The 27,702-nt window shown below is 45.7% G+C and overlaps 1 protein-coding gene across 1 annotated transcript; it reads right to left on the minus strand.

The window, feature by feature from the left end:
- Positions 1 to 11,978: 11,978 nt before the first annotated feature.
- Positions 11,979 to 24,704, minus strand: ARL6IP1 (ADP ribosylation factor like GTPase 6 interacting protein 1). The gene is made up of 6 exons (XM_030578052.1): positions 24,540 to 24,704; positions 19,278 to 19,411; positions 16,573 to 16,692; positions 15,318 to 15,435; positions 14,518 to 14,602; positions 11,979 to 13,130 (listed from the first exon to the last, which is right to left on the minus strand). The coding sequence occupies exons 1-6, from the start codon at positions 24,573 to 24,575 to the stop codon at positions 13,012 to 13,014; spliced, it is 612 nt and encodes a 203-aa protein (XP_030433912.1). The 5' UTR covers positions 24,576 to 24,704; the 3' UTR covers positions 11,979 to 13,011.
- Between the last annotated feature and the right edge of the window lie 2,998 nt (positions 24,705 to 27,702).

The following is a 27,702-nucleotide window of genomic DNA, read 5'->3' on the forward strand; positions in this document are numbered from 1 at the left end:
GCGACTAGGAATGCTGTCTTCCAGGACAGGTACAGCAGCGAGCATGTGGCTAAAGGCTCAAAGGGGGGCCCCATGAGCCTGGTCAAGACGAGGTTCAGGTCCCAGGTAGGGGCTGGTTGTCTGACCTGGGGATAGAGTCGCTCCAAGCCGTTGAGGAATCTGGAAACTATAGGATGGGAAAAGACGGAACTGCCAGCCTCCCCAGGATGGAAGGTGGAAATAGCTGCAAGGTGCATTCTTAGCGAAGAGATTGCTAGACCTTGCTCTTTGAGAGACCATAAATAGTCCAAGATGGTGGGGACTGATACAGACTGTGGAGAAAGGTCCTGCTGAGCGCACCAGTGACAAAAGCACTTCCATTTTGCAAGGTATGTTGATCGCGTGGAGGGCTTTCTGCTTCCCAGCAGCAATTGTTGCACTGTGGTGGAACAACGCAGCTCCGATTGGCTTCACCAGCCAGCAGCCATATGAAGGGACTGCAGGTCTGGGTGGTGTAGCCTGCCGAAGTCCTGCGTGATCAGGTCCGGGCAGAGTGGCAGGGGAATCGGGTCTGACAGAGACAGGTCGAGCAGCATGGTGTACCAATGCTACCTCGGCCAAGCCGGAGCAATCAGGATAAGGTGGGCTTTGTCCCTGCGCATCTTGAGCAGAACTCAGTGGACAAGAGGAAACAGTGGGAAGGCATAACAGAAGTGGCCCGTCCACGGAAGGAGGAACGCGTCTGACAGGGAGCCCGGAGAGCAACCTTGCAGGGAGCAGAACATCTGGCATTTCCTGTACTCCCTGGAGGCAAAGAGGTCTATTTGGGGAAAGCCTCACCTCCGGAAATCTGAATGGAGACTGTCCGGACGGATGGACCACTCGTGTGTCAGGAAGGACCTGCTCAGATGATCTGCGAGTGTGTTCCGGACTCCTGGGAGGAAGGAGGCCACAAGGTCTATGGAGTGGGCTATGCAGAAGTCCCACAGTTGGATTGCTTCCTGACACAAGGGGGAGGACCGCGTCCCCCCGTTTGTTTATATAATACATGGCCGTTGTGTTGTCCGTGAAGACCGCAACACAACGGCCCTGTAGATGGCGCTGAAACGCTTGGCACGCCAGCCAGACTGCTCTCAGCTCCCGGACGTTGATGTGTACTATCAACTCCTGGGACGACCAAAGGCCTTGGGGGCACAGGCTCCCGAGGTGAGCGCCCCAGCCCAGAGAGGATGCGTCCGTTGTTAGGGACAGGGAGGGCTGGGGAGGATGGAACGGTCGTCCTGCACACACCCGGGAGGATGTTCACCACCAGTTGAGGGAGCCGAGAACGCTCGGCGGAATTGTCAGAATAGTTCTATGGCGTCTCTGCGCGGCCGATAGACGAATGCGAGCCAGATTTGGAGAGGACGCATTTGCAGTCTGGCGTGTTTTGTGACGAATGTGCACGCAGCCATGTGACCGAGGAGACCAAGGCAAGTGCGAGCAGAGGTTGCTGGAAAACGCTGAAGACCTTGGACAAGTGAGACTATGGCCTGAAACCGATGGAGGGGTAAACTGGCTGTTGCAAGGTTGGAGTCCATATCATAACCTAGTCCCAGATTTGGACCTTAGCATCCAAAATATGGGGGTTAGCATGAAAACCTCCAAGCTTAGTAACCAGTTTGGACCTGGTAAAGCTGCCACCACCCAAAAAATTAGAGTGTTTTGGGGCACTCTGGTCCCCCCAAAAACCTTCCCAGGGGACCCCAAGACCCAAATCCCTTGAATCTCACAACAAAGGGAAATAAACCTTTTCCCTTCCCCCCTCCAGGTGTTCCTGGAGAGATACACAGAAGCAAACTCCGTGAATCTAAACAGAGGGAGTCCACCCTCTCTATTTCCAGTCCTGGAAACACAAGCACTTCCCTCTTCACCCAGAGGGAATGCAAAGTCAGGCTAGTAAATCTAACACACACAGATTTCCCCCTGATTTCTTCCTCCCACCAGTTCCCTGGTGAGCTGCAGACTCAATTCCCTGGAGTTCTCCACTAAAGAAAAACTCCAACAGGTCTTAAAAGAAAGCTTTATATAAAAAAGAAAGAAAAATACATAAAAATGGTCTCTCTGTATTAAGGTGACAAATACAGGGTCATTTGCTTAAAAGAATATTGAATAAACAGCCTTATTCAAAAAGAATACAATTCAAAGCACTCCAGCAACTATAGACATGTAATACAAAACAACAAACCATCTTTGTACTCACAACTTGGAAACAGAAGATTAGAAAGCAGGAAATAGAAAAAATCACTCCTCATAGCCGAGAGAGTACAGGCAGAAGACCCCAGAACAAAGGACTCACACACAAAGTTCCCTCCGCCCAGATTTGAAAAAGTCTTGTTTCCTGATTGGTCCTCTGGTCAGGTGTTTCAGATTACTTCTTTCCAGGTGAAAGAGACGTTAAGCCTTAGCTATCTGTTTATGACAGTCCAGCATTGCCCCGATAAACTCTATCCTCTGCGTAGGCACCAAAGTGGACTTGTCTAAGTTGATGATCAGGCCTAGACACAGAAAGAGGTCCTTGATAATGGCCGCAAGGCTGATGACTTGCGCCTTGGAGGCCACTCGGATAAGCCAGTCATCGAGGTAAGGGAAGACGTGTATCCGACGACGGCGTAGAGAAGCAGCGACAACCGCCATACACTTTATAAAGACGCGAGGGGCCGAGGAGAGGCCAAAGGGGAGGACAGTAAACTGGTAGTGTCGATGGTTTACCACACAGCACAGATACCTCCTGTGAGGGGGATAAATTGCTATGTGGAAATATGCATCCTGCATATTGAGAGCGGCATATAAATCTCTGGGATCCAGGGAAGGAATAATGGTTCCCAGGGATACCATGCGGAACTTGAACTTTTTGATGAATCCGTTCAGTCCTTGAAGGTCTAGGATAGGCCGGAGGCCCTCTTTCGCCTTGGGAATGAGGAAATAACGGGAATAAAACCCCTTGCCCCTTAACTCCGCCGGAACCTCCTCTATAGCTCCGATTGAGAGGAGCTTGTGGACCTGCTGGATGAGTAGTTGCTCGTGAGAGGGGTCCCTAAAGAGGGACGAGGAGGGGGGGTGGAAGGGAGGGAGTGAAACAAACTGAAGACGGTATCCAAGCTCCACTGTGCGCAGGACCCAACGATCTGACGTCAACTGGGACCACGCCGGAAGGAATGGGGAAAGGCGGTTGTAGAACTGAAAGGGATCCGGGGAGGCAATTGGTACACTGCTGTCAGGCGCACCCTCAAAAGTTTGGTTTGAGTCCTGGTGTTGATTTGGCGGGACCGGAACTGTTGCCCCCTTGAGGTACAGACTGACGTCTGCGATTAGTGCGACCTCGCCTCCTGGCAAAGTCTTGCCGTGGCCGAGGCAGGGGGCGGGGGGTAAGGGCGCTGCAGTTGGGAGCGGAAGGACTGTCTTTGAGTCTGGGGGGTATGCATTCCCAACGAGCGCATAATCACTCTATTGTCCTTGAGGCTCTGCAGTCTGGGGTCCGTCTTTTGTGAAAACAACCCTTGACCATCAAAAGGCAAGTCTTGCACCGTATGTTGCAATTCAGGTGGCAGGCCGGACACTTGCAACCATGATATATGGCGCATAGCTATGCCAGAAGGGACCATTCTGGCTGACGAATCGGCGGCATCTAACGAGGCTTGTAAGGAGGTCCTTGCAACCCTCTTTCCCTCCTCAAGGAGTGCTACAAATTCCTGGCGGGAATCCTGTGGAACCAACTCGGCAAACTTCCCGACAGCCTCCCAGGTATTGTAACTGTATCTGCTGAGGAGGGCCTGTTGGTTCGCTATGCGGAGCTGGAGACCTCCCGCAGAATAGATCTTTCGCCCCAACAAATCCATGCACTGGGCCTCCCTAGATTTAGGTGCAGGGGCTTGTTGGCCGTGATGCTCCCGTTCGTTGACGGACTGTACCACCAAGGAACAGGGAGCGGGGTGCACGTAGAGGTACTCATACCCCTTGGAAGGCACCATGTACTTCCGTTCGACCCCCTTGGCTGTGAGTGGGATGGAAGCTGGGGACTGCCAGATGGTGTCTGCTCTGGCCTGGATCGAACGGATGAATGGGAGAGCCACTCTGGTAGGTGTCTCTGCAGACAAGATGCTAATCACCGGGTCCTCCACCTCTGGAACCTCCTCTACTGGCAGGTTGATATTTTGGGCGACACGCCGCAGAATGTCCTGGTGTGACCGGAGGTGGTCCCGATGATGACGTCCGCGCTACTGCCTCATCCGGGGAAGAGGAGGATGACAGCCCCGGGACGAGTGGGTCCTGCACTGACGCCTGGTCCGGGGGGACCTCCGTCTCCAGAAGGTCATGCGGTTCCAGTGCATGCGCACTGGTTTCCTCTGTGTCAGCAGGGAGAGGCCGGCTGACGGTGGCCTCGGGCACGCAGTGCTCTGAGTGACCTGAGCGTGATAGGCCAGTCGGTTCGCCTTGGGCTTGATGATACGCCCAAGGTGTCCAAAAGGACCACTGATGAGGTCTGTGGTCCTGGCCACGGGCATGCGCATCTGAGTCCCCATAGGAGACACTGTCCACATGGGAGGAGACGGATGGGTGACGCGAGGGCCACGGAGGAGCCAAAGACCCTTGGACCAGGTCTCTGCGTCCATTGGACTCCTGTCTGCGCGGTAGCGGTGAACGGTACTGAGAGTCATAGCGGTGCCGGAAGCAGGACTGGGACCTGTGACCAGCACGGTGCAGGGAGGTCGACCGATGCCTCGCATCGCCGTGCCGAGATCGGCTGCGAGAGTACGGCGGTGCTGGGATCTGGACCGGTGCCGAGAGTACCGTGATGGAGACCGGGATCTCGAGCGGTGCCACGAGTACGACCGGTACCGGGATGGAGAGCAGTACCGGGACTGCGAGCGACGCCGAGAGCGAGAGCGATGGCGGGACTGAGAGCGTCCACGGAACCTGGATCGGGACCAGTGGCGTTGCGCGGTGTTCGGCGAAGATGGCCTCATCATGGCGGGCTTGCCCAGTGACTGAACAACTCGCACCTGCGGTGCCGGGGGTTGGGGCAGCTCGGGCTCCGTCAGAGCAATTAGCTCCTGAGCCGTGGAGAAAGTCTCCGGCGTCAAAGGCACGACAAGCTCGACCACAGCGTGCGCTGGGGAGCTGGTAGGCACCGGACTCAACGGTTCCTGAGAGACCAGAATCAACGGTGCGGAGGCAAGCGGTGCTGCAGCAGTTGACAGTGCCGGACGGTCCGCTTTAGATGTATGCTCCGACTGCAGCGTAGATACAGGTGCCGCAGGAGCCTTGTGCCTCTTGCTCCTCAGGGAGAGGGATCGGCATCTGCCAGAGGGTTGAGCCGATGAAGGCTGGTGCCGAGGAGTCTTCACTGGAACCATGCGTTCCGGTGCGGCAGAAGCACTCGTCCCCAGTGCCGGAGTCGGTGCCAAGGATGGAGGAGTTAGAGCTGCCTCCATCAAGAGTTGCTTGAGGCGAATGTCCCGCTCTTTCTTCATTCGGGGCTTCAACGCCTTGCAGATTCAGCACTTGTCTGCAAGGTGGGACTCTCCCAGGCACTTTAAACAGGAGTCGTGTGGCTCTCCTGTGGGCATCGGCCGATGACAGGCCGCACAAGGTTTGAAGCCTGGTGAACCGGGCATGGGCCCCGGTACCGGGGGAGAAGGGGTTAGCCCCCAACTCTCTATTTACACAACTACTACTAATACAAAAGTTAACTAGAACTATGGACACACTAACTATATAAACGAGCGAAGAGCTAGGGAGGTGGAGATCAGCTAAGCCGCGCTCCACTGTTCCAACGACCGACATGGGCGGTAAGAAGGAACTGAGGAGCGGATGGGCCGGCAGGGGTATATATCGAGTGCCATGGCGGCACCACTCCAGGGGGCGCCTGCCGGCCCTCCGAGTGTTGCTAGGGTAAAAATCTCCGAATGTGCACTCGGCGCGCGCACACCTAACTGGAATGGATATGAGCAAGCACTCCATTGTATGAATGCAGGCCATTCATACAAAATGAGGGACTGTATCCTGAAAGGGAGTCACTGAAATGAAATTAAGGGTCCGAGCATACAAGCAACTGAACATGAGCTTGCAGATCAATGCTGAGGCAAAAAGGGCTAATGCAATCCCTAGAAAACTAAACAGGAGTAGGAAGGTGATTTTCTGTCTATTTGGTATTGGTAGGACTGATACTGGATTACAACATACAATTCTGATATCCCGCATTTTAAAAAGGATTTTGAAAAATCGGGGAGGGTAAAGAACCACAAAAATTATTCAGTGAGAAAATGCCTTACAGTGAGAGCCTTAAAGAGCTCATTCTGTTTAGTTTATCAAAAAGATTGAGAGATTACTTAATTGTAGTGTGTAAGACCTTCACCAGAAGATATCAGTGGAGAAAAAACAGAGTGCTTCCCTTTCTGTAAGACACACTGTAGTTCGACACAAGTTACTTGGAGCATAAGCTTTTTGAGGCAGGGACTGTTTTTTTGTTCTGTATTTGTACAGTGCCTACCACACTGGGGCAATATGGTTATACAAATTATACTGTTCTCAATGCAGGAGTAACAATGAAATGAAAATGAAGCAGTGAGAGAGAAAAAGGCATCTTTTAAAAAATGGACATCAAATCCTAGTTAGGTAAATAGAAAGGAGCATAAACATTGCCAAATTAAGCGTAAAAATGTGATAAGAAAAGCCAAAAAGGAGTTTGAAGAACAGCTAGCCAAAAACTCAAAAGGTAGTAAAATGTTTTTTAAGTACATCAGAAGTGGGAAGCCTGCTAAACAACGAGTGGGGCCCCTGGACAATCAAGATGAAAAAGGAGCACTTAAAGATGATAAAGTCATTGCGGAGAAAAAGATGGTTACTCACCTTTGTAACTGTTGTTCTTCGAGATGTATTGCTCATATCCATTCCAATTAAGTGTGCATGCGCTGCGTGCACGATTGTCGGAGAACTTTTACCCTAGCAATACCCGGTGGGATTGGAAGGATCTGCTGAGGTGGTCCGCCAATGTGTTCTGGACCCCTGGAAGGAAAGATACCACCAGGTGAATGGAGTGGGCTATGCAGAATTCCCACAGTTGAATGGCCTCCTGACACAGGGGGGAGGACCCAGCGCCACCTTATTTGTTGATGTAGAACATGGCCGTGGTATTGTCTGTGAAGACTGCTACACAACGACCATGCAGCTGCTCCTGGAAAACTTGACAAGCCAGACGAACAGCCATCAGCTCTCAAACATTGATTTGGAGGGAGAGATCTGACTGGATCCAGAGACCTTGTGTCTGAGTGTCCCCGAGATGGGTGCCCCATCCCAGGGCTGATGTGTCCATAACAAGGGATAAGGAGGGCTGAGGGATGTGGAATGGAACTCCTTCGCACACCAATCGTGGCTCCAGCTACCATTGGAGGGAGGCTAGGACTCTCCGGGAGGGTGACCACCAGGTTCAGGTTGTCTTGGGATCAGATGGCATTCATCCAAGAGTTCTGAAAGAACTCAAATGTGAAATTGCAGAACTATTAACTATGATTTGTTACCTGTACTTTAAATCAGGTTCTGTACCCAGTGACTGGAAGATAGCTAATGTAACGCCAATATTTAAAAAGGCCTCTAGAGGTTATCCTAGCAGCTCCAGACCGGTAAGTCTAATGTCAATACTGGGCAAATTAGTTGAAACAATTGTAAAGAATAAAATTGTCAGACACATAGAACATAAATTGTTGGGCAAAAGTCAACATGGTTTCTGTAAAGGGAAAGGAAATCATGCCTTACTAATTTATTGAAGTTCTTTGAAGGGGTCAACAAACATGTGGACAAGGGGGATCCAGTGGACATAGTATACTTAGATTTCCAGAAAGCCTTTGACAAGGTCCCTCACCAAAGGCTCTTAAGTAAATTAAGTTGTCATGGGATAAGAGGGAAGATCCTTTCATGGACTGAGAACTGGTTAAAAGACTGGGAACAAAGGGTAGGAATAAATGGTATATTTTCAAAATGGAGAGGGGTAACTAGTGGTGTTCCTCAAGGGTCAGTCCTAGGACTAATCCTATTCAACTTATCATAAATGATCTAGAGAAAGGGGTAAACAGTGAGGTGGCAAAGTTTGCAGATACTAAACTGCTCAAGATAGTTAAGACCAAAGCAGACTGTGAAGAACTTCAAAAAGATCTCACAAAACTAAGTGATTGGGCAACAAAATGGCAAATGAAATGTAATGTGGATAAATGTAAAGTAATGCACATTGGAAAAAATAACTCCAACTATACACACAATATGATGGGGGCTAATTTAGCGACAACTAATCAGGAAAGATCTTGGAGTCACTGTGAATAGTTCTCTGAAAACATCCACGCAGTGTGCAGCGGCAGTCAAAAAAGCAAACAGGATGTTAGGAATTATTAAAAAAGGGATAGAGAATAAGATAGTCTCTATCTTATTGCCCTTATAAATCCATTGTACGCCCACATTTTGAGGAGACCACATCTGTATGCAGTATTCATCTCAAAAAAGATATACTAGCATTAGAAAAGATTCAGAGAAGGGCAACTAAAATGATTGGGGGGTTGGAAAGGGTCCCATATGAGAGATTAAAGAGGCTAAGACTTTTCAGCTTGGAAAAGAGGAGACTAAGGGGGGAATATGATAGAGGTATATAAAATCATGAGTGATGTGGAGAAAGTGAATAAGGAAAAGGTATTAAGGTTCCCATAATACAAGAACTAGGGGCTAGCCAAATGAAATTAATGGGCAGCAGGTTTAAAATAAAAGGAAGTTCTTCATATAGCACACAGTCAACCTGTAGAACTCCTTGCCCAAGGAGGTTGTGAAGGCTAGGACTATAACAGGGTTTAAAAGAGAACTAGATAAATTCATGGAGATTAATTCCATTAATGACTATTAGCCAGGATGGGTAAGGAATGGTGTCCCTAGCCTCTTTGTCAGAGAGTGGGGATGGATAGCAGGAAAGAGATCACTTGATCATTACCTGTTAGGTTCACTCCTTCTGGGGCACCTGGCATTGGCCACTGTCAGCAGACAGGATGCTGGGCTGGATAGACCTTTGGTCTGACCCAATATGGCCGTTCTTGTGTGTTCTAAACATAATGGCCTATGGCAAGGGTCAGCAACCTCTGGCACGCAGCTCACCAGGCCGGGCCAGTTTGTTTACCTGCTGCGTCGGCAGGTTTGGCCGATCATGGCTCCCATTGGCCGCAGTTCACTGTCCCAGGCCAATGGGGTTGGCGGGAAACCGCGACAAGGGATGTGCTGGTCTTTGTTGCTTCCTGCCACCCCCATTGGCCTAGAACAGCAAACCGCAACCAGTGGGAGCCATGGTGTGCTGAACCTGCCAATGTGGCAGATAAACAAACTGGCCCGGCCTGCCAGGGTGCTCACCTTGGGGAGCTGCGTGCCAGAGGTTGCCGACCCCTTGCCTATGGTATACAGGAGATCAGACTAGATCCAATGGTCCCTTCTGGCCTTAAACTCTGAAATCTCTTTTGAAATAGCAGGAAAAGAAATTGAAAGGAACTGTGATAGCAAAGGGTACCGAGCAGCTTGTGCAGTCAGAAAGCCCCACAATGGGAGACCAGCACCACTCTGCCAGTAAATCTGATTCAAGCAATACAAAACCACAGCTGCCTAACCTCAAGCATTTGGGTCTGCTACTGTGGCTTAAAATACAGAAGACTAAAGAGGTGGCCTGCACAAGGAAATTTACTGGTACATTTATGCTGATACATTTCTTCATGTAGACAAACCCTGAAAAAAGTTTCTACCTTAAAGCATTTATTTATGATCTCTCCTTTAATAGCATGTACGATAGCACTCCTAATAAAGTGAGACAGCAATTGTGTGCTTTGTTGAAAAGGTCAGGTGTGAGTTTTGAGGCATTAGTTTCTCTGGTTGCTATATTTTCTTAGAGGTAGCTTCTTCATTGTAGCTCTTTCTTGACCAATATACTAGCAGCAGCCCTCCATACTCACTAGTCCCTAGCCTTATCAAAAAAATGTATTCAGATCCTAAAATTTTCTTTGTGAGAAAGGGGGCCACTTGTACAGATAACATTACAGGCTTTGACCCTTTCACTCTCACTCCCGCTGTATTCCCTGATGTATTAATATTCCACTTAAGTCACAGTGGTATGTTCACTCAATTACTGTGCTTGGTGCATGTTACTGCAGGTACATTCATCAGAAGTGAGGTTATTGAAATTAGTGCTTAAACCTAATTTCTTCCATTTTTCTTTTTGAAACATGACATTCACTGGGAGGTAGAAGTGCAGGCCCTTTCCACACACCACAAACTCTGCCGGAGGGTATTAATATAGCAGCTCTACCACTCTACGTTTGGGATCAAGAAGATATCACTTATTTGGATTCCTTCACAGAGCTGTCTTCTTCATTCTCTGCAAGTGAATCAACAGATCTTGGAAGAAAACAATGGGGTGGCTTCATTCACTGAACCCCTTTTAGGACACTCTGGAAATTGTATCCTTACCTACAGCCCTTTCTTGATACCAGGATCAAAAAAGCACAGGGAGTGGTGAAATAGTTATGTGGAGTGGGCTGCTCTAAAGAGAAGTGAGAAAGCCATCCTCCAAACTCTTCTACAGAGGGGACTGCAATAAAGGTTAAGTAGTTATACTCTTATGATGCTAAAGTAAGTGTCTTGTTCCTCAGAGACATCTCTTCCCACTCCACCCATCCAACAAAAGGTATTTCTTACCAAACTGCCACATATTTGGGTAGTAACATGCACAGAAAAATGCCAGATATAGTTACTTCAAAACAAAGGAATAGTTACTTCAGTATCCCCAAGGCTGATCTTTCATCATAGTCTTCACCCAGTTTTCAAACCACATGAAAGCATTCATAGCCAAAAGCCAGTGTAATCACTTGCAAGCCTAGATTTTGGAGTAAAACTCTTGAATTATGTCACACATCTGGAGATTCTTCAGCAACTTTTTTTTTTTTAAAGGAATGTTTTTCTTGTATATGAATGCCACAGTATTACTTATACCATTTAACAAAGCTGGTTGTTTTTAAACATGTACACCCTAAATGTAAGCTTTAGTATACTAGAGTTGTGTATCAATCCACATTATGGAAACTGATAAAGGACAAGCTGGAGGCCTGGCAGCTTGATAAAACATTTTTAGCATCTGGGAAGCCCATTAGAGGCTGTTTGGAATTGTGTTCTGCTGTTTCTATAGAGATCTTTAAAAGCGAGCAAGTTAACGATAGCATATATTTTTCAAAGCTGATACCATTGAAAGCTACTATTTCAGGCTACATATAGGCTTACACTATTAATCCTACACCAGTTTACATTTTAAAGATTCTCTGCAGCCATGGAGGCTAGGGGAAATTCTACATCATGGAGTAGTATTGCTCATTATATGGGACACTCATCATCATAGTCAGAATCTAAAGTTAGTTAAATGTCAGCTTTGAGTTAACAAATGTTTCATTTTCCACAGCAGTGTCTAACTTTTAGAGTTCAAACTTGTATTTTTTGTTGATTGGGCCTGCTGTGTCACTTTCAAATACAGCCTTTCCACACAGATTTATTCACAGTTCCTAAAAATTGACCTAGGTCAGTCATAAGCAGCTGCTACTATGAAAGCTATGAGAAGCAACAGTGGAAGGAATTCCATTTGCTGCAGAGAAGACATTAGTCTCTTCTGCTCCCATGACATTCCAGGCTTCTCAGCAGCCTAAGCACTACTTCTCAGATTGAAAAAACCAGCAGTTATACTAATAACTTTACTCTTTGAGAAAAAATCTCTCTCTCACACACACACACACTTGCTATCGTTAGAATAAGTGCAGTAGTTCAGTAAGAAACACTATTCTTTAAGATATATTTGTGAGGTGGAAGCATAGAAGTACTTTCACATCTCCACTCTCCATCCTGGCAAAGATCAGATACATTGTGAACCCATACCAGGGATGGGCAAAAGAGCAACTCTTCAAAATGGTTCTCAAATCTATATTTTAAATTAAAAGGTGACATCATTTACCTGTTTTACAGCTCAGACAAACATTGAAGAAAGATCATTTTAAAACAATGTTTAACCTTTAAGATGTCTTGATAGGTTAACATCTTTCAGCTTTTTACTTGAAGAAACAAGTACGGTTTTAAAAACAAGTCATAACTCAGAAGATAGTATTATTTACAAGAGACATCTCATACATCTATGGACAGTACAACATACATAAACACAGACTTGTTACATGGCTCCATGACTACAGCAGTTTTCCAAATAATTGACTGTTAGGGTACATATGCCCTAGCTCACTTTCAACATAGTTTCAGTGCAACGAGTTGACAGTTACACTACAGCTAGTGACTAAATTCACAATTTAAGTGTTCAGGAACCCTATTTGGCAGAAATAATCCCTGGTTTATTCAACTGACTAAGCGAGCCAACAGAAACAAATAAATACTATTTTAGCTAGGCCATAGATTCATTTTTAGCCATAATTCTGCACAAGTGCCCAGAGAAAGAACTGCATGGGAATGAAGACTTAATTGCTCTTCCCACTAGAATCAGTAGTAAAAATCTCCACACCAATTAACTAGTTCTTAAATCACATACTTCACTACTTTCTGCACCCACGAATCAGTAGCCTATTGATAGTGGGGCAACACTACTAACTTCATTATGAGGATACTATTCATACATTACAAAAGTGCCAATTCTTGTGCTTTTGTACCCAAGACTTTCCGCATGGTGTGGATGTTAAATAAGTTCAGCAGGGCTCCCCATTGCATAAAATAGGTATTTCCGATATATAATCATCAGCAGCCTACAAAACTATGTGCCTACCAGAGCAAACATGAGACACTCAACTGTTCAGGGAATGGCATTTCTGCTGAATAGGGACCCAATTTAAATTAGAGCCAATGAGCAAAGTAACTGCTTCTATAATATTAAGTATACATGAATTCTAGAAACTGTTCCCAGGGACATCTTATGCTGTAGCTTAATTAGCAAGTGATGCTTCATTCATTTTTCTTCTCCTTTTGCTTGAGAAGTTTGTTAATCTCCCTTTTTGCCATGCCAACATACTTCGAAATGATTCCATGTTGGTTTAATCCAGGAAACAGCAACAAAAAACTCACTAAAATGAGATCAGACAGAACATAAATTACTTAACAGTATATGTTTTCTTATAAAAAGTTCCTTTCACTATAACCCCACATGTTCAATGAACCCTATTAAGTGTTCTTTATACAGTAACTCCTCGCTTAATGTTGTAGTTATATTCCTGAAAAATGCTACTTTAAGCAAAACAATGTTAAGCTAATCCAATTTTACACATACCATATAAGTTTTAAACAAACAATTTAATACTGTACACAGCAATGATGACTGTGAAGCTTGGTTGAGGTGGTGGAGTCAGAGGATGGAATATTTCCCAGGGAATGCCTTACTGCTAAATGATGAAGTGGCACTTGGCAAAGCCCTCAAGGGTTAACACATTGTTAATGTGGCCTCACACTCTACAAGGCAGCACAAATGGAGAGAGGAGACACAGCATGGCAGAGAGAGACAGACTCGTGTGTGAGAGACACACACACGCATTGCCCCTTTAAGTATGCTGATCCTACTCTAAGTACACTGCCTTTTTAAGTAGATCAGCAAGTTAAGACAGGTATCAGAGGGGTAGCCGTGTTACTCTGGATCTGTAAAAGCAGCAAAGAATCCTGTGGCACCTTACAGACTAACAGACATTTTGGAGCATGAGCTTTCGTGGGTGAATACCCACTTCCTCAGATTTGATGAAGTGGGTATTCACCCATGAAAGCTCATGCTCCAAAATGTCTGTTAGTCTGTAAGGTGCCACAGGATTCTTTGCTGCTTTTACAAGACAAGACAGTAGTTGCTGTCAGCAAGCTCCCTCCATCCTGAGCACTGTTGTGCCCCCCAACCCCTGCTCTGCAGAGATGGGGTACAGAAGCAGGGGTGGGGGATACCCTGACATTAGCATTCCTCTCCCCCTTCACCCCCAGCAAGCAGGAGGCTCCTGGGAGCAGCTCCAAGGCAGAGGGTAGGGAGCAGCACATGGCAGTGGGGGGGAGGGTCAGCTGAACTGCCCAGCAATTGATAGCCTGCTGGGCAACTTCCACACAAGGAACTTAGTGGAGTTGTTGGGGGGCTGCTAGTCCACCTTGGTTCCAAGCCCCCACCACCTAGCTCCAACAGGCTGCTCTTTCTGCAAGCAGTGGACAAAGCAGGCAGCTGTCAAACAATGTTATATGGGAGCACTGCAGAACTTTAAACGAGCATGTTCTCTAATTGATCAGCAACGTTAACTGGGATGACATTAAGTGAGGAGTTACTGTATTGCTTTTCCTTTCCCTGGAAGTAGGAAATTAAGTCCACCAGAAAACAGTGAGTTTCAAACAAATTAGCAGTTTAGCGTGTGAACTTTTGGCTATCATGTCTCTTCAGAAAAGGGAAAAATATTCTTGCTTGCATCCACTCTGCAAAGTATAAACACTTACCTATAAGGTAGGTGAGGAAGAGATTATGAACTTGCTGTCCTACCCAAGCAATTCCAGCAAGAGAACAGAGCATAGTCATGAAGTACTAAGAATCAGAGAGAAAACATTAAGTTACTGAAGTCCTGTCCGGGATTTTACAAAATTTTAAAATTCCCAAATTTAAAAAGGGAAACTAACTTCCAACCATTTTATTTGGAAATACTGCTCGCTCACCCAACCACAAACACTATAGTTACAAGCATCATTTAAAATGCCTGACTTGAGATCAGACAAGTGTTCTCATATTTTCAATTTATCAGTTTCCCAGTATATTAACTGTTCCTTTTGTTTGCAAGGGTCTTTCACACTGATGTGTTAGAGAAATATTTGTGTGTAATTGCACCACCATTACAATTGGTAAGAAAACTGGCAAGTGCAGCATCTGAAGCTATTTTTAGGCCTTAAAAAGAGCCTGGTTTTCAGATGGCAAACGCTTACTGAAAGACGTCTATTTAAGATGGTCTCAGAAGTTGAGCTCTTCAAAGTTGTTATACTCTACTTTAAGGTTAAGGCTGGTCGGAGTTTGAGTTTACACTGAGAAGTGTTTTGAACCCTCATTTGGTAGATTCACAAAAATAAGATGCATTTCCTGCATTGCAAACTCAACCAGAGTTGCCATATCTAAATACAAGATGCCATTTCATAAAGGGACAAAAACTCTTGTTTCAAATATAAATAAAGCAGAATCACAGTTTAAGTAATTTTTTTCAACCCCCAGCCCCAGTATGTAAAAACTCTTCAGGGCCAAGTGTGCAATGTACCATTTTAGGCTTTTCTTCCTTCAACGTGAAGAGACGTTTCCACCAGCCAATAATTCTGCGACGAGTTTTTACCAGGTTGCTGCAAATTTCATGAAATCTTTGCTGTTGTTCTGTAGTCCTGTTTAAAAAGAAATTTTTTGAAATAAATTGACTACAGTCTGAAATATTTTGACCCTAAGGTATCATCCAAAGGTCAGTTTAAAGTTCATTCCTCTTTCAGTAAACACAAAGAACATGCAGAGATCTTACCTCTTCAACATCAGTATTACCTACACTAAAGCATGATCTTGATTTTGTTTACTTTTACATTTCCTTAAATTACTGCCATTTTATTGAGCACCCTATATTTATCAATTGACTGTATACTTTGAACTTGTTTTTGAATTCACTGTATACTGAATCTCTCAGAAATTGCGTAATCATCTTTCAGGGGCAATTCAAAAGGCTTGCATAATGCTACATTATAGCATGCACAAAAGACAGATGCACACTTCTACTGAAGTTTTATCCGCTACCAAGTCTGGCTATACTAGCTGATCCTCCTGCATAGAATTCTGCCCCCCTCCCAAGGTCTTACCCTGGCATTAGCCGATTATCCCACTTCAGGTTCTGTTTTTTTTAAAAACCAACATGCAATTCTCTAGGTTTTCCTTCCAGTAGGTCAGGTTATCGTTACTTTTTTCTGTAAAGATCACTTTCCTTCCCCCAAGTTGAAGTGTTATCTCCCACCCAAATTTCTACTCTAGGTCCCTGTGTATTACTTTCGTCATCCTTATTTATGTTTAGTACTACTCCATTTCAGTACCTACAGTTTTCATCCATGTGCTGTATACTTCCCTTTCCAGATTTTTAGTTAGGCCATATTTAACACGAATCACTCCCTGTGCAAGTTTGAATTGTTAAGACTTGAACCGTTAGCTTTAAAAGAATGAAGTTAGTAGTGGGGCAACATCTTAAAGCAGAGTGAGGCAATATTGCCCATCACTAAAGACATCTTTAGCTGGAAGGAGGCAGAGCTGGGAAGACATGCAGTACCCCACCTTCCTCATCTTCTAAAATAAAATGAAGTTCGACTTCTTAAGAGTGGACTCATCATCATCTTTGGGTTAGTAGGTGATGAGTGCCTGACCCTTACGTGCTACGGTATACACAACTGACCTGATATTAGCCACTCAACTGCCCATTTTGACAATGTTCATTTTCATAAACTGGAAAGCTATAAGGGGTTTATTTCTCTAGTTTTGATTTTACGTACCATTTATTAGAGCCAAAAATTCTAGGAGCAAGAGCAGGAACAAGATAGTCAGCCAGACACAGGAACATGACAAAACAAGAGACACCTGAAAGAACAGAAGGGTCCAGGTAGTAGATCATCCTGTAAAGAAAAGGCAATATAAAAATTGCTTTTTTGTGGATTTCTGAAAATTCAGTCTAAATCTTTAAATTGCTGCATTTAAAAAGGATGTTGTCTGAGTGCAACACAAATTTAGATTTAAACAAATGTAACAAGTGGTTCAAAGTTGCTCTCAGCTCGTTTTAAAAAAAAAAACCCAGTACAGAACTATTCCCCTGCAGTACCTTCCATTGAAAGATCACTGTATTGAAGACAAGTGAAAAGAATGAATGCAACAAGCAAAACTGACTTCTATTGTCTACTCTAGAACAAGGGAAATGCAATAATGGCATAAGTATACCATTTCTTTAGTTTGCAGGTAGTAAACAAGTGACTGTTGTATTTAAGACGACAAGCAACTTTTGTGGCAATCATGTGTACCAAACTAGTTAACACTAAAACCTGCAGCAAGGCAACGTGCTATGCAGATTGTTTAGCAATACAGAATGTTTACACTATTTCAGGAAGGGACAGTTACTTCACTTGTACTTCTTATTCTATGAAGATGTCATCTTAAGACTTGTTACTCTTGATTTGCAGTTCCCTAGCACAGGCATGCAAAACACCATCCCAAGGACAGCAGGTTGGGGATACTTCCCCAACTCACATTAAGTGTTGATACACCAAAGACCTTTTATGAAAACACAAGGCATGGGGAGTGCTAGCTCAAGAATCAAGAAACTGATAGCACTTTATCTCTACAAAAAGTGAGTTATTTTCCAAGCACCAAAGAATCACTATTTGCACATTTGTTTTCCATGCTCACTGAAGGTAGCACAAGTAGTAATCTTCTTAATCTAGAGCAGGGAAGATTTAGGTTGGATATTAAAAAAAACTTTAGGACAATTAAGTACTGGAATAGGTTACCAATGGAAGTTATGAAAACTCAGTCACTGAAAGTTTTAAAGAACAGGTTAGACAAACCTGTCAGGGATAGTCTAGGTCCTATGTCAGCATTGCAGGCTGGACTAGATGCCTCAAGATCCCTTCCAGCCCTATATTTCTAGATGGATGGAACTTTCTAGTGTAGATGCAGCTGTATCTGTATAAAGATATTTCTATCAGTATAGCTTGTTTTACTGTATGGGGAAAATCAAGAACTGTGTTTAGGCCACCCCTAGAATTTTTATCCGCAATTGGCCCTGATCATCTCAGATACATGGGTCCTCAACACTATTTAGAGGAGGTCATGAGTAGGTTTACTAAACTCTGCCCTCTCCTCACCATTCCAAGAGGATGCTCCCTGGGCCAGCTTCATGTCGGTTATGGAAGCACTCAGAGGATACAAGTCTATGAGATACATCATCTTGAGTACTCAACTGTTGTAGTATTTGTAAGTATATCTGACATCTGTGGCACTACAAGCCTAACCCAAGGCACAGCTGAATCTGTTCATCAGTGAGGTACACTATTCTGCCCCTCTTCTAAGAGTCTGAGACAAAGTGACATTTTAAGAAAACAAGTAGTCTGAAGTGGACTGAACTTAAGTACAAAGATCTAAAGTGCTTTGACAACAGCACTTAACTGCTGACAGAAAGACCTGGAGCACAGCAATAAGGTTCCTGTGAGGCTGTGTTTTTCAAAGTTTGGGTCATGGCATGTAAGGCACTGGGTTGCCTTGCTCAGCAATGAGGGACCCTAAGAGCTCTGATCAATGCTGTCCACCGGGATATTAGAAGTTTCACTGGTGGTGCTTCCCAGCTAAGGCAGGCTAGTGCCTACCTGGTCTGACACTGCGCTGCACCCCAGAAGTGACCAGCAGCAGGTCTGGCTTCTAGGCAGGGGGCTCTGCACACTGCTCTTGCTCCAAGCACTGGCTCCTGGCCAATGGGAGCTGGGTGCGTGTGTGCCTGCAGCCATGTGCGTGCCTCCGCATAGGAGCCAGACCTGCTGCTGGCTGTTTCCAGGGTGCAGTGCCGTCTGCAGTGCCAGGACAGGCAAGAAGCCTGCCCCTGCACCCCAACTGCGCCACTGATTGGGAGCCACCAGAGGTAAGCCCCCCCATCCAGAACCCCTTCTTGCACCCCAACCTCCTGCCCTAGCCCTGAGCCCACCCAACCAAACCCCTCCTGCACTGCTCATCTCCAGCCCCAAGCCCTGACCCCCCCACACACACTAAGCATCTGCCCCTGCCCAAAGCCCCCTCCCACACTGAACCCCTCATTCCCAGCCCCAGTCCACAGCCCAACCCTCTGCCCCAGTCCTGATCCCCTCCTATACCCCAAACCCCTCATCCCCAGCTCCACTGGGTTGTAGGCATCAATAATTTTCTTCAACTGGGTCCCCAGAAAAAAAAGTTTGAAAACCATTGCTCTAAGGCTTATTGGACTAAATCATCAGTGTTGCAACTGGCCTGTGTGTGGGTGGAATGTGGCTTGTGCTCTTTCCTGTTACCACTGTTCTCAGAAAGAGAAATCTTTAGAGCTGGGGAGTTCTGCTTTACTTGCATAAACAGAGATCTTGGAGAAAGAATCCTGCAAACATGCCTCTTTAGAGAAGTAAAGACTTGCTAAGTTTCACTGCATTTTTGCTATCAGATGTAAGTGGTCACAGGGTACTGCACTCACAGAAAAGCAAAGGAAACACCACCCATCAATATAAGTGGAAACCAAGCTCTCTCCCAACGAAGGATTTTGTCAGCTACCAGAATTACTTCTCCCCATCCTTGTAAATGTTCTTCTAAACTTGCAGTCTCTGCAGCCTGTATTTAAAAAAAAAAACACAAAAACCCACATCATTCATTAAGAAAATCAAATAATTCTTGCATCTAAAGTGCTTTATAGATACACAAATTATATTAAATAAGGACCCCTTGCTGTGAAGCCACTTTCAACTATATTATTTTTTATTAAGATACCAGATATGGGTAGTTCCTTTTTTCAGTCAGAAAATCAACAATTCACATCAGATCCAAGAGTACAGAATAAAGCGATACAGTCAGTTTCAATCAAAACAGCGAGAATGAAATGTTCCAATCAATTTGTGGAGAATGTCTCTCTAAATCCCCTACACTGTTTTGAGGCTCCCAACCTGAACAGGATCCCAAGACATACTGCTATATTAAAAGTTTGGTAATCTGCTATTTTTAGACATAGAAGAAATCCCCCAGTCTAGTGTTTCCCAACCTTTATTGGTTCCCATAGCACCTTCTTGAAACTAGGATATTTGAAGTACCACATGCAAATTTCTCTTTCCTATGCACATTTAATTTAGCCCTTCATAAGCTTAATTTAAGTATATCCAGACTGTGAAGTAAATGCCTAGCAGGCCTAAAATATTAGATAATAACTATGTCTGGCTAGAAAATAAAAAGGCCAAGAAAAATTCTTCAATGTCAACCTTTGTTTTTGTTCCAATATGAAACAAAAGCAAGACCTTTCTCCTCCCTCAATAAATACTTCTGAAATAGCTAACAGAACAGTGATTAGTGCACTCACCAGAATATAGCAGACTCAGATTCAAGTCTCTGGTCTGAATTATGCAAACCAGGTACTTGCTGAATATGGGTTTCCTACAACCCAGGAGAGTGCCTAACCACTGGGCTACTGGCTATTCTAAGGTGGGTTTCTGGTTTTGACCAGAAATTCTGTTCTGTACCTGAGAAACCTTCCTGATAAAAGTTTCACCTGAACGATACATTTCAGCTTTCAATTTCCAACAAAAAATTTAATCTAAGAAGTTCTCACCCAACAGCACTTTAATTATAACATACAACAAAAAACACATGAAACCACCACTAGGTCTTTTATGTTACTTAAATTACAACAAGTAAGTATATCAAATGATGTCCTGATATATTTTGATACGCTGCTGAGCTTCAGTCGGTAACTTGACTAACTTGTTTAATTTAAGTTTGATGTTCCTGCTAATTCTTATTTGGGTTATTGCAGAGTGAGAGCCAAAATTCACTTTGCTTCCTTGAAAAAAACAAAACCAAAAACCACACAAAACGTTTTGATTTTTTTATTAGCTTTTGCACACATTTTTAAAAGTGCTGTTAATGAGAAAATGGCTGTGCTTGTGTATAAGGTCAGGTGGCTCAGAAGGAAGGGGAATGGGGGAGTGTCATAAACAGATAGCTAAGGGTTAATGTCTCTTTCACCTGAAGCACCTGACCAGAGGACCAATCAGGAAACCGGATTTTTTCAACTTTGGGTGGAGGGAATTTTGTGTCTGAGGTCTTTGTTTTCTGTCTGCCTGCTTTCTCTGAGCTTTGGAGAAGTAGTTTCTACTTTTAATCTTCTGTTTCTAAGTGTAAGGACAAAGAGATCAGATAGTAAGTTATATGGTTTCTTTTCTTTGGTATTTGCATGAATATAAGTGCTGGAGTGCTTTGATTTGTATTCTTTTTGAATAAGGCTGTTTATTCAATATTCTTTTAAGCAATTGACCCTGTATTTCGTCACCTTAATACAGAGAGACCATTTGTATGTATTTTTCTTTCTTTTTATATAAAGCTTTCTTTTTGAGACCTGTTGGAGTTTTTCTTTACTTCAGGGAAATTGAGTCTGTACTCACCAGGGAATTGGTGGGAGGAAGAAATCAGGGGAGATCTGTGTGTGTTGAATTTGCTAGCCTGATTTTGCATTTCCTCTGGGTAAAGAGGAAAGTGCTTTTTGTTTCCAGGACTGGGAACGGAGAGGGGGAATCACTCTGTTTGGATTCACAGAGCTTGTGTCTGTGTATCTCTCCAGGAGCACCTGGAGGGGGGAAGGGAAAAAGAATTATTTCCCTTTGTTGTGAGACTCAAGGGATTTGGGTCTTGGGGTCCCCAGGGAAGGTTTTCAGGGGGACTAGAGTGCCCCAAAACACTCTAATTTTTTGGGTGGTGGCAGCAAGTACCAGGTCCAAGCTGGTAACTAAGCTTGGAGGTTTTCATGCTAACCCCCATATTTTGGACGCTAAGGTCCAAATCTGGGACTAAGGTTATGACAGGGAGTCTTGGCTTTACCTGGGCATCAGATATCACCTGGAGTAGAAGCTCTCTTGCTCCTCAGCAACTCCAGCCTCCTCCCAAGCAGGGATTGCAGTTAGCCAGTTCTGCTGCTGAAGAGCCAGGTGACTCTCCTTAGGGCTTAGCTACACTCGAAACTTCAAAGCGCTGCCGTGGGAGCGCTCCTGAGGCAACACTTTGAAGTGTGAGTGTGGTCGCAGCGCCAATGCTGGGAGAGAGCTATCGCAGCGCTGCACGCACTCCACCTCCTGCTTTACAGAGCTGTATCTTACAGCGCTCGGGGGGGGGGGGGAGTCCAGGCCCCTGAGCGAGAAAGTTGCAGCACTGTAAAGCGCCAGTGTAGCCAAGGCCTTAGTCTCAGAGACAGGCTTTTATCCAGAGAGTCTAGACCAGGGCTAGGCACTTTTCCTGAGGGCCACAACTGGGTGTGGAACATGGAAATAGCATGGCAGGCCATGAATGCTCACAAAATTGGGGGTTGGGGTGCAGAAGGGGATGAAGGCTCTGGCTGGGGGAGAAGGCTCTGGAGTGGGGCCAGAAATGAGTTCGGGGTGTGGGAGGGGGCTCCGGGCTGGGGGAGGGAGCATGAATGCTCCAGGGTGAGGCTGGGGGGTGCAGGAGGATGCTTTGGGCTGGGATCAAGGGGTTCAGAGGGTGGGAGAGGGATCAAGGCTGGGGTGGGGGGGGTATCAGGGTTCAGACTGCAGGCAGCACTTACCTCAAGCAGCTCCCAGCAGTGGCATGACCACCCTCTGCACACTGCCCCATCCACAGGTGCTGCACCTACAGTGCCCATTGGCCATAGTTCCCAGCCAATGGGAGCTGTGGGGGTGGCACTTGCAGCCAGGGGTCTCCGCCCACTGTCCCTGCCCCTCCATGCATACAAGCCAGAGGGGGGACATGCCACTGCTTCCAGGAGCTGTGCAGAGCCACGGCACGCATGGAGCAGGCAAAACCTCAACCCCCAGCTAGAGCATCAGAGCAAGATAAACCCCAGCCCCCGCTCCGCGGTGGGAGTTCGAGGGCCAGATTAAAACATCTGAAGGGCTGGATGCAGCCCCTGCGCTGTAGTTGCCCACCCCGTTCTAGACCCAACTGACACTACCCCCCACATGTGGATGTGCACACTTCCCTAGGGAGAGAGGAGGAAAATCCCCATGTGCCCCAGGTCTCCCAGTACTTCAGGACCCAGTCTGCAGCCTCTGCAGGGTCGGGAGTGAAGAGGGAGCTCACACTCTGCAGTGACTGTGTTTGTCACAGGCCCTTTTATCTCACCAATCCCTACAGCTGCATGAATTGAACCAGCCACGTATGTGTCTCTCTTTTTAAAGATGAGCTCTGAAGGGTGATATAGAACTTTGCAAATTCACTTCAGCAGCTCAAGTTGTGCAGCTTGGTGCAAGCAGAAAGCTAGGCTTAGCAAAAAAATAAATAAAAAAGTCTTATTCACCATTATGGCTCAAAGCAGGCAAGTGCATTTTGCTTCCCAAGCGTTTTCTGAAATGCTGCAGTGCAGGGAATGACTGTACATGAAACACTTTTTTTAAAAGATCTTTTGGGTATCACTTTCAATAAGGTCTCTTACCACAGAGTTTGGGAACCTTTTGCTCTAATATAAACAACAAAGGGGTTAACCTCTCATACAAAGTCATGGTTAATCCATCAGACTTCAAGACCAGAGAACACCACTGCAGTGAGAATGTATATTGATAAGTTTGTTGTTTCAGTTCTCCTCTTAAAAGTGAATTAGAATGATTTTTCCAGGTTGTTTTAGTTTGTGCATTTGGTAGCACCTACATCTAGTCAGTTTCACTATTTCCACCTTCCTATATTTTCAAAGAGTAACTTCCCCCATTTTGTCTACTTGGAATTTTTAGAATAAAACAAGTTGAAGAATCTTAAACTATAGTTATAAAACAGATGTCCAAGGGAGTACCCAAAACAACTACTCAGTTCTGTTTTTTTAAAACTTTACAGTGAATGGAAGATGAATTAATTCTTCCCCTGTTCTGCTACCACCACCCATCAAGTCTTCACTTCTTCCACCGTCAGCTTTGTAGCTATATCCATCCCTTACATTAAACTGTCCTACTAACCACCCTGCAACATCTGTGGTCTTCTTACATCTGTCAAACACCAAGTGACACCCAAAATAGGCTGAATATGAACATCCCCTGAAGAAAGGCTGATCGCCTGTAATCTGTGAGAGAACCTAAGAAAGAAAGCCTGTATATATTAGGTAAAAGACAATCGGATTTTAAAATTGCATACATGGCTGGGCCAATTAAAAGTGACCAAGGCCACGTGGGGGCTTTGTTTGGAAGCGCCCAGCTGATCCCTGTCCCCTTCCTTAGCGGGGCAGGTGCTGGCAGCACAGCCAGCGGCTGCAGCCCTTAAGAGCGCACTGCCCGAGGCCACCACAGGTTGGGGGAGGGGAGGCTGAACTAGCGGAGACCTTTGGCCACCGGCGCTTGGGCGGGCTCAGGCGACGCACACGGAGGCTGACAGGCCACCCTGCGGCTCCACGCCATCTGCCCGGAGAGCGGCCAGGGGCTAGGCTCGGCCTCCCGCAGCGAGCGCTCCGTCCCCCCCGCACAGACAGCCCCTGCTGCGCAAGGGGGAGCCGGTCCCCAGCAGCCTCTCCCGGCCTGGCCCCCGCCCCTACGGGATGCCGGAGGCGATACGTTTTCGTTGGTCGCCAAGCCCGGCGGGAGAGCGAGGGTTGAAGACGCGTGGGGGGTGGCGGGGGCAGAGGAGCCGCAACCCCACTGTGTCCCTCCGTCCCCGAACAGACCGCGCCCGGGGCTCAGCAGAATGGCGCAAAGGGCCGGAGACGCTCACGTCCCCTTCCGGCTTCTCCGACAGCCCCGCTCACCAGCTGGTTCGCGCTCCTGTTGTCTCCCTCCGCCATTTTGTGCGAATCTGTGCGCCGCAGCTGCTGCTGCTGCTGTTGCTGCTGCTGCTGCTCGGCCTCTGGCCACGCCCTCCCGCTCGCTGCGCTGCAGCCGTCAAACTGCGCGGCCGCGGCCAGCCAGCCACCCTGGCCGCCGCCCTTATAGACGCGGCGTCCAGTAGGGGCGGGGGAAGCTGCTGGCTCCACCCACACGCCGTGCCCGCCCAATTGGTTGGCCGACTGAAACCCGGGTCAGGCCAATCCCAGAGCGCTCAACTGCATCCGGAGCCTGCTGGCAGTTGTTGTTTGAATACAGACAGCGACCAATCAGGGAGCCGCTTCTCCCTCTCTCTGTAGCGTACAGGGCTAACTGGTGGCCGGTTCTAATCGAGCGGGTGGCGTAGGGGGAAGCGCCCCCGTGGTGACTGTACCAAATCTCCCTGGGGGTGTCGCTCCCTTGTCTTCCTGGGGGTACTGAGAGGGGGAGTCCCTCAGCTCCCCCACATTTCCCGGGGGCGGGGCAGGGGCATACTCCAGCATTCACAGCCCCCCCCACGTCTAGGGGGGAAGGGGCAGAGAGACTAAGGCTTCATTGCCATTCTAATGTCACTGTTAAACAGTAGAATGTCAATTGAAATTAAATAATTTTGGAGGCTTTTTACATTTGCAAATATTTTGATTTCAGTTACAACACAGGATACAAAGCAGACAGTGCTCCCTTTACGGTGTTATTTTTTATTACAAATATTTTTTAGTTCACCTCATGCAAATAGTGTAGAGCAATCATTTTACGGTGAAAGTGCAATTTACAAGTGTAGATTTTTTTTGTTGCAGTAACTGCACTTAAAAACAAAACAATGTAAAACTTTAGAGCCGACAAATCCACTCCAGCCTACTTCTTGTGCAACCAGTTGCTAAGACAAAGAGAGTTGTTTACATATGCGGGAGATAATGCTGCCCACTTCTTATTTACAATACCACCTGAAAGTGAGAACAGGGGTTTGCATGGCACTGTTGTAGCTGGCGTTGCAAGGTCTACCCCTTCATGCTTCGGCCAGAGGACATGCTTCCAGGCTGGTGATACTCATTAAAAATAATGCATTAATTAAATTTTTGTGGCTGAACTCAAGGGAGATTTGTATGTCTCCTACTCTGTTTCACCCGCATTCTCCCATATAGTTCATGTTATATCAGTCTCAGATGATGACCCAGCACATGTTGTTCATTTTATGAACATTTTCACTGAAGATTTGACAAAATGCGAAGAAGGTACCAATCTGAGATTTCTAAAGATAGCTACATCACTCAACCAAGGTTTAAGAATCTGAAATGCCTTCCAAAATCTGAAAGGGACAAGGTGTAGAGCATACTTTCGGAGTGTTGCTCTTTTAAGACTTCTGATGCAGAAACTACAGAACCTGAACCACCAAAGAAGAACATCAACCTTCTGCTGGTGGCATTTGACTCAGATGATGAAAATGAACATGCATCAGTCTGCAGTGCTTTGGATGGTTATCAGCTAGAACCTGTTATCAGCATGGACACATGTCTTCTGGAATGGTGGTTGAAGCATGAAGGGACATATGAATCTTTAGTGCATCTGGCACGTAAATATCTTGCGACGCCAGCTGCAACAGTGCCATGCAAATGCCTGTTCTCACTTTCATGTGATACTGTAAATAAGAAACGAGCAGCATTATCTCCTGCAAATGTAAACAAACTTGTTTGTCTGAGCGGTTGCCTGAAGAAGTAGGACTGAGTGGACTTGTAGGCCTTAAAGTTTTACATTGTTTTATTTTTGAATGCAGTTATTTTTTGTACATTATTCTACATTTATAAGTGAAACTTTCATGATAAAGAGATTGCACTACAATACTTGTATGAGGTGAATTGAAAAATACTATTACTTTAGTTTTTTACGGTGCAAATATTTATAATAAAAATAAATATAAAGTGAGCACTATACATTTTTTGTGCTGCAATTGAAATCAATATATTTGAAAATGTAGAAAATATCCCAAACTATTTAAATAAATGGTATCTATTGTTAACAGTGCGATTAATCCTCATTGTTTTAATCGCTTGACAGCCCTAGCCTCGTCACTATCAGCACCAAAAGAAATGGCACAAAAGGGGACATTTATGATACTCTGCAGATCTCTGAGCAAAATGGAAGGGATGGAAATGAGGGGCACGTACAGCTACTGGAGGAGAGAGGTATTGACTGACATGCTGCAGTACCTGTACAACAGACTAGCAGGTTGAATGAACTGTTGACAACGAAACACCAAGGACACCACCACAATAGTTCTATCCCACTTACCACATGGATAATACAGGTTACTGGCAAAGACTGTACTCTCACCCCTTCTCCAGCAACCAACCCTTTCCCCTTGCATCAGTGCCCTCTACTCCAGTGGACAAAAGTTCAGGGAACAAATAAATCTGTGATGAACTGACATTCAGTCCGTATGTTGCACTTTTTGTACATAGTTATAATGTGTAGTTAGTGAACGTGTAAATTGTTGCCACTTTGTGATATCTGGCATGTTGTGTTATTGCTGACGTACAGATTGTGGACAGTTAATGAATAATACGAACCAAGTCAATGTAGAGATAGCTGCAGATAGCCCCAAACTGCACAGCGCAGGTACAAGCTGTCCAGAATTCATTTCAAAGAGTTCAATTGCCATTACCACTGGTTTAGCTTGTGTCAGTATCTAAGCAGCTATAAATTAATATAAGTGGATTTGCACCAATTTAACTTAATTTTTTTTTAAACAGATTTAGCTAAACTGGTGTCAAAACTGCATTTAAATCAGCCCAAAGATGCCTCCGACAGTGGCCAATCTTTCTCGTTTCTGGATCTTACATAATGCTTTTCATCAAAAGACCTCAGAGCCTTTTACAAAGAAAGTCAGTGTCATCCCTATTTTGCAGATGGGAAAACTGAGGCATAGAGAGATAAAGTGACTTGGCTGAGTCACACAATAGGCCAGTATAAGAGTCAGAAACAGAACACTTGTCTTCTGAGTCCCAGTCTAGTGCACTATTAACTAGGTCAGACAGAGGAGAGGCAAATTAGACATTCCCTGTGGTAGCTGCCAAGCCATTTAAACAACAGCTGCATTTAAAAAGGAGGTAG

Source organism: Gopherus evgoodei, chromosome 10, assembly GCF_007399415.2.
Source record: "Gopherus evgoodei ecotype Sinaloan lineage chromosome 10, rGopEvg1_v1.p, whole genome shotgun sequence".
NCBI classification, from domain to species: domain Eukaryota; kingdom Metazoa; phylum Chordata; order Testudines; family Testudinidae; genus Gopherus; species Gopherus evgoodei.